This window comes from Choloepus didactylus, chromosome 20, assembly GCF_015220235.1.
Source record: "Choloepus didactylus isolate mChoDid1 chromosome 20, mChoDid1.pri, whole genome shotgun sequence".
Classification (NCBI taxonomy): Eukaryota; Metazoa; Chordata; class Mammalia; order Pilosa; family Megalonychidae; genus Choloepus; species Choloepus didactylus.
This window is the reverse complement of record NC_051326.1, coordinates 3,119,759-3,127,203: the sequence shown is the minus strand read 5'-3', so window position 1 is coordinate 3,127,203 and position 7,445 is coordinate 3,119,759. Positions and strand designations below refer to the sequence as shown.

The 7,445-nt window shown below is 52.2% G+C and overlaps 1 protein-coding gene across 1 annotated transcript; it reads right to left on the bottom strand.

Moving 5' to 3' along the window:
- Positions 1–4,923: 4,923 nt before the first annotated feature.
- LRATD1 (LRAT domain containing 1) lies at positions 4,924–7,150 on the bottom strand. The gene is made up of 2 exons (XM_037812890.1): positions 6,917–7,150; positions 4,924–5,950 (listed from the first exon to the last, which is right to left on the bottom strand). Exon 2 carries the CDS (start codon positions 5,912–5,914, stop codon positions 5,036–5,038), a length of 879 nt encoding a protein of 292 aa, XP_037668818.1. The 5' UTR covers positions 5,915–5,950; positions 6,917–7,150; the 3' UTR covers positions 4,924–5,035.
- Positions 7,151–7,445: the final 295 nt, after the last annotated feature.

The following is a 7,445-nucleotide window of genomic DNA, read 5'->3' as shown; positions in this document are numbered from 1 at the left end:
AAGTTATATTTCCATGAGCTTTCTGCTGTGGGAAAACCCTGCTGTTTCAGTCAGAGAAACTTCTTCAGGTTCCCCTCTGTAGACAAGTCAGGTGCTGGGATTGCTGGTTTACCTGGTGATCTCATCTCAGTGGATGCCACTCGTCCTGGAGAAGTACCGTGGCCATGTGTGTACTGAGCACCTACTAGGTTCCTTCTGATGGCCATGAGCGTACTGAGCACGTACCAGGTGCCTCGTGATGTCTGCGTCACCAACACTGAGAGACACCCACAGCCTGGGGAGACTCTGCGACTGAGTGTGGTCATCATGTAACTCACCCCCAGCCACCAGGGCAGAGAAGCCTAATCTTTGCGTTTCCCCCAACAACATATTCAAATGTTGAAATCTCTTATACTGTGAGTTCAAATCAGGTAATCACACTACAAATGAGTTATGAAATCAAGAGGATTTTACATATTATTAAATAGTTGGAAAATAGGACATTGGCTTTTCTTTACTCTCTTCAGTTGGACGGAGAGCAGGTGTCCCCTGTGGGAAAGCCTTTAGCTTATTGTATCATCTCATAACCTCCACACTAAATCTTGGCTCTTATTTTTCAAATAACCGTTAGAGCTTTTATCTGAATCTTACATCTTTTTAGTTAGAGAAACCAGAAACATACGCTTCTAAGACTAACAGCAACTCCCACATTTTCTTCTTTTTACTTATACTTAGTTTTAGGCATAGTGCTTTGCTATCACATCTACTCATCTGTTATGGTCCCTAGATTTTTTCCTTTTGGTTTCCTTTATAGATACCAGTTACACTTTATTTGATTTGTGAATAGTCTGTTTGATCTCATATATAGAGAGAGATCTCTGAATGACATCACAATTACTGGCTGTAGACAGAATGTAGATACATGTGTATGCACATGTATGTACATGTATGTATATATATGTATAGAACGTTATTTTTGCCAATAGCTAGTAGTTTTCAACACTAAAATAAATCGAGTTGGCTCTTGAATAACCATTCTCTACAGACAGCTCTACTGCCTCAAGAAACCTGGAGACCTGCACCCTCTCACCTGCAGACCTCTTAGCAACATGACAAATCATCTTGGAGAGGCAAATACCAAGTAGATTCTCTTCAATTGTTTAAAAAGGAAAAAGCAGAAATCATTGCAGACATACATCTGAATGAAAGAAAATTGGCTTACTCTATTATATTTGGACACACTGGTATTAATTTCACTGGATTTTAACCCTGCTTCATTTATTACATGACTAAGATATTTAGCTCTTTGGGATGTTGAAAGCACACCACAATGCATAATTAATAAATAAAGTGATGTCTGAAGACTATAAGATATACTGATTACTCAGATAAGTCAATTCTTTTATAAACATCAATAGCATGCTTTTCTGAAAAAAATAATTATTTAAACAAAAGTGTTCACTATAGAAATAAGACTATGCCATGAAAGGGTAAATAAATCTCAAATTTTAAAAAAATCTAGTAAAGTCGGGTAACATCATTGAACTTACAGCTGCTTCTGTGTTTGATGTTTTAATCTGGCACAAGTGTTTTCCAACTATGAGGAATATATGTTACTCTTTCTTTAAATAAAATACTATCATGACAGGGACTTAAATGTTTAAATATTTGAGGAAACTTACATACATATCTATTTGGCTGGTTCATATGCTCAATAGATCATTGGTATACATTGGTATACTCTTGATTTTTTTTTAATAAATGCAATGTGCGTTACAGGATTTTTTTAAAGAAGGAATACTTGGGGAAAAACTGGATTTCAGGGCTGCTTGTATTGCCCAGCCCTCCTCCTTCTCCATTTTTTTTAAACAATAAAATGTGCAGCACAGGCTCTCTTTGAAGTAAAAGTATCAGTTCTTTATTATTATTATTATTACTATTTTGGTGGCTTGTTTTTCCGAATTAACCCCTGGAGAAAGAATGGAGGTACAAGGACACACTTTTCTATCCACTGGGCCACATTAACAGACCAACCTCCAGCTCAGCCACACTCAACATCATGGAAGTTACTATGAAGCTCTGTTCTCCTGAGGATAACCGAGACCAAAACTCAGTTCCTGATCACTCTTAAAATGTGAGGCTGCTTTGGCTCAATTTCTGTAAGTCTCATAAAATCCAGAGGCATTGCATTCATGCTTCATAAAAGCCAAGTGTGACCATGCCATCCACCAAGGGGACTTCCAGCTTCCTGGTTTCACTTTCATCATTAATAATGCCCCCAAAATAGACCCCGTTTTCAGCATAAAGCTCTTAGATAATATTGCCACTGCATTACTTTTTGAAGCTCAAGCCTCCCCACGATGCACTACTATTAGAATTATTCTGACACTGGTTATCATTAACATTGATCAACAGATAATAAATGATTATTTCAGCAGGACTATGAGAAGCCTTACAAACTTGTCAAGTTCCCTTTGTAACCAGTGCTTTGCTGCTGTAAATCTGTAGCGGTATTAGCTACTCAATCCTTCAGAGGCCAATATTGCAGTGAATGCTACTTTGACTGCCAAATTCTTACAGTACTTTGATTGCCAATCCAGTCTTGGCAAGTACAAACCTGAGAAGTCATCCCTCTGGTAAAGTGAAGCTCTGAGGGAGACAGCTATCAGATGAAGTGTCATCGGAAGGAATAAATTGGTGTTAGGTGTGACAGAAACAGATTCACTTCTTCTGCCGAAGTCCCACCCCCCAACTGGCAAAATGTCAAGAAGGAGTCCTGTTGGAACAAGTGCTTAGGATGGTGTTTAATACAGCAGGGAGTCAAGATACAGAAGCAGAACACATGGTAAAAAACGTGGAGTATGTTGATACAATGAAGAATTTCAGTTCATAATGTCTTCCTCTTATTTGAAAGAGGAATAAACTACAGAAATAAATGACTTTCATTTCTCCATACATGCAAAGGTTAAGTTAGTCCTTACAAAAGTTTTGCTGTTCTATATGCTGGGAAAAAAAGGCATGTGCATTTAGACATTTTAAAAAATAAATCACTCAATAGGCTTAAGAAAAATACTTTAGTTCATATTTCATTGATCTGAACTTTTGATTCAAGATCAGGGAATGATTCTAGGATGAAAACCAAAGAGCAAACTAAAAATAAATCATTTACCATGAAAAAGGCATTTCCAGTCTCAGCTAACCTCAACTAGTTTTTATTGCATTATTTTTTGAAATGCCAAGAAGCTGGCTTTGGCTGTACTATTTGCTGTCCAACTAAATCACAGCTGTCGATATGCAATTTCTTAAAACAATTAGGCGCACACCATGATTTGACAAATTCCCTCGAAAGGGATGTAGATGCTTTAGATGTCTAACACCTGCTGAATCCAGTAACAATCATTCAGGCTGCTACTGCAGTACACAGAGAAAAATTTTTAAATCCTTGCTCAAGGAAGGGGTTTCACTCAGCCTTAGTTTTTGGAAAAACACATATTTGTCCTAATCCTACAAGTCCTTTCCTGCTTTCAGGAATGAATCGTGGCACTGGCTAAAGAGGAGAGAAAAAAGCCACCAACTCTAGATTCAGTTTTAAGGAGACCAGGGGAGAAGAAGAAAAGTAGAAATGCAAATGTAGAAAGGTAATGCCATACAACATGGAGAAAAGAAAAACCATGAAACCTGCTAGCAACTTCCACCAAAGCAGTAAACCCTTTAACAGAAGTTCAGTACAATACACACATTGCTTAGCGACTCCACCATTACTAGGGCTGCTGTTTAATGTCAGACAATGAACTAACATATTCAAAAACAGAATTCTTATAAGACTTGAGAAAAAACAGAGAGAAAAGGCAATGTTAGCTAAACTCGTAGCTAAATCCACTCTTAATGGCCCCCAGTATTTAAACTATCATGGATTAAAGCCATGAAAATAAAAATTTCAATTTGAAATTTTATTAGCATGTTGCTAAAATGGTCAATAAAACATCAACACAGTCGGCTTTGTTGACATAGTTGGAAAACTGCTCTCTCGGTTTAAAAATTCGATTCCCACACCCCCGTCGTCTAAGTTAAGTTTCTGTGTTAGGAAAAGCCAAACTAAATATACCGGCTATGATGTTGTCCTAATGCTGGCTTCTGGAATGTTGCTATGTCTTTCCCCTCCCTCTCCTCTGACCCCCTTAAAAATGGGACGCTTTGGGAAGTGCGATCTCGGCTTAAGGACAACAAACGTCTGGCCACCCGTTCAGCTCTGGGAACCCCAGGTGCACCGGCTCCAGCCCAGGGGCGGGGCCTGCGCTCCTCGCCAACGTGGCTGCGCCATTCTCCTCCTGGGACCCGGGAGGGCATCCCTCCCGCCGGCCAGGGAGACCCCAGGCAAGTGCCGGTGGGGTGGCGGGGGCTTAACAGGAAGTGGACATCGTCTAGCTTAGCCCTGGGCCTGGAGTACACGGTCAGGTGACCTGGGGCGGAGAGCTCGAAAAGTCCCGGGCAGCCTCGGAGTCCCCAGGTACTCTCTTGTGGAATGATTCACAAGTGCAGATGGGACAGTGATTTCTTGGAAATCCTGCAGTCTGGGGACACGTCCATCCTGGAGCGGGACTGCTCCCTAAAAAGACCAATTCTCGCCTCCCACGGGTCTGTGTGCGCGCTTCTGGGGAGGCGATGGTCCTTTCCTAGGAAAGGGTAGGATACCTGTCCGGTGCAAGTCACTGACCAGAGACCCACCGGGGAGGCCGGGTCCCTCCCTCGCCCCCCGCCCCCAGCGCATCCCCCCTCCCCTTACAACCTAAAGGGAAACGCGCTCGCTGGGTCTCCCGACATCATCAGAACCACCGGGGGTCGCGCCGCGCCCTCCCAGTCCCGGGGCGGGTTCCGGAGACTCCCTGCCACTTGCCGGAGGCGTGCAAGGGTGCGGCCTGGGCACTGGCCATCGGCGGCGGACGCGCGGGGGGGGGGGGGGGCGGGGGGTCGCGAATCGCCGGTCGCCGAGCCCGGGGTCGGGGGCAGGAGGGGCGCGGGGCGCGGGGAGACGGGCGGGGCGGGCGGCCCCCCGGCGCTACTCCTTGGCGTCCACCAGGTCGGCGAGCTCCTGCAGCACGCGCAGGCGGCCGCTGGCGTCGATGCGGCGCTTCTCGCGGATGAGGTCTTCCAGGCTGTGGAACCGGGCGGTGTGCACCTTGCCCTCGCCCAGCTGCACCTTGAGACAGTACTGCTGCTGCGGGGGCTGCGTGCCGGCCGGCACCTCGCCCCCGGCCTTGAACTCGCGCTTGCCGAAGCGGCACCAGGCGGCGAAGCTCTCCGAGTTCGTCCAGCAGATCTCCTCGCTCTTGAGGCCCAGGTGGCCGCAGGCGTTCTGCACCACCAGCTCGGCCAGCAGCGGGCGGTAGCGGTACCAGCTATTCACCACCCGGCCCACGTTGGCTGCGCCCGCCTGGTACAGGCTGTCCTGGCGGATCTCGCCCTGGTGCAGGTGGATGATCTGCCCGCCGCCCACGTAGACGGCCCAGTGCGGGGCGGGCGCGGGCGGCTCCGGCGAGGGCTGCAGCCACAGCAGCTCCAGCAGATCGCCCGGCTCGCAGAGCGCGGGCAGCGCGGTGACCGCGTAGACGCTCAGGTCGGCGCCCTGCGGGCCGCCGCTCACTTTGGAAAAGATGCATTCCTGGCCCCGAAAGGCAGAGAACTGAGTCTCGTTGAGCACCAGCTGGTGCAGCAGGTGGTGGGGGTGGCGGCTGGGGCTCTCCGGGCAGGGGGCGCGGCCCGGCGGGGCCTTCACACCGAACTTGTCGGGCTGCCCGCGTTCGTCCAGGTCCTCCTCCTCATCCGAGAAGAAGTAGGCGACCCCGACTCGCAGCTCGTCCTTCTCGATCCCCGACGGGTCCCCTGTGGGCAACTCGCTGTAGTTGAGGTGGGTGATGCGGTCCAGTTGGTTGCCCATCAATGACGCGGCGAGGCGAGCGCCAGGAGCGGGGATCTGCGGAGGCACAGGGAAGAGGCAGACAGCGGTTAGGGTCCCGCGGCCCCTCTCCACGTCGCCGCCCAAGAAGTGCCCGGCGCCGGGGAGCTGCCCGCCCGCCTCCGCCTCCGCGTCGGCGCTGGAAACGCCTCCGCAAGCCGAGTCTCCGGCGCCTTCCCGGCGGCAGGACGACCAGAAGCCGCTGGGCCGCGCGGGCGTGAGCGGTCGCCTCCCCCTAGCTGTCGACCCCGTCCGGGATCCCGGTCCAACTCCCACAAGAGCAAACGCAGGCGGGCCGGAGGGCATGCACGGCCCCAGTGGGGAGGACAGCGCGGGCTTGTGGCCGCGTGGGAGGCGGACACCAGGCAAGGGAGGACGGGTGAGGGGACGGGGAGGGGCCCCGGAGGTTGCAGGTCCCGGAAGGAGAGGCGCTCTCAGTCGGCCCCCTCCCGCGCCAGCCCCCTCCGGGTTCCACGCGAGGTCACCTCCTCCCCTGGCAGCGCCCCGCGCAATGACAGTCGGACACACTCGCAGGCACTCACTTGACATTAACCAAATTTTGCACACTTGGGGCCCAGTCACTGACAGGCGGGCGCTCTCGTGGAGCGCGCGCGCGCGCGCGCACACACACACACACACACACGCACAATGACAAGCCCTTGCGACTACACACGGGCACACTCAGGTTCCCACATTCGCTGACGCGAACGATTCCAGCCTACGCTTGCATGCTCGCCGAGGCACGTCCCCGAGCCCCGGGGCACACCTGCCCACACATGCAGGTGCACTCGGCCCCTCGCGCCCCTCGCCTCCTCCCCGGCGGAGCCCGCAGGACTGCGCTAAGGCGAGGCTGCTCGGTCTAAAATAACCTAACAAAGGGGGGTGGGGGGGCGAGGCCCGCCCGGCGGATGTGTGTGTGTGTGTACGTGTGTGCATGTGTGGGTGGGGGTCCACCTTCAATCCAACGACCCCTCTCCCTCCTACCCGGCACAGGGTCCAAACAGTTCGACGAAGAAAAAGCGTGTCCAAGGCAAAGCAAGACGCCCTTCCGTATCCGCGATTTCTCTGCTCCCGAAACCCCAAACTCCTTTAAAGTCTCCTTGTCCCCATGGGTGCTGCGGAGGCGGCGGCGACGGGGTCCCGGGCGGCGCGCGGCGCTGCAGCTCCGCTCCGGCCCGCGCCCAGCGGTGCGGTGCGGTGCCCAGCGCGGTGCCTGCGCCTGCCCGTGCGCGCTGGCCGGGGCTCCGGCTCCACCTGTGCAGTCCGGGCTCGGCTCCGCGTTCCCCGCCGCGCCGCCGCCGCTAAGTAGCCGGAGCGGCGGGTTCCTGGGCCCGCCTCGGGCCGCGCTCATTGGTTGGCGCGGGAGCCCCGGCCCGTCAGTCTCGGGCCAGAGGGGGCGGGCGCGGGGGCGGGGCAAGGGGCGGGTCTCCCGCGCGCGCTCGCCCCGCCCGCCCAGCCCCGCGCGCCCGCGGACCCCCGCGTCCCCGCGAGCCGGGGAGTGGGCGCGGGCGGG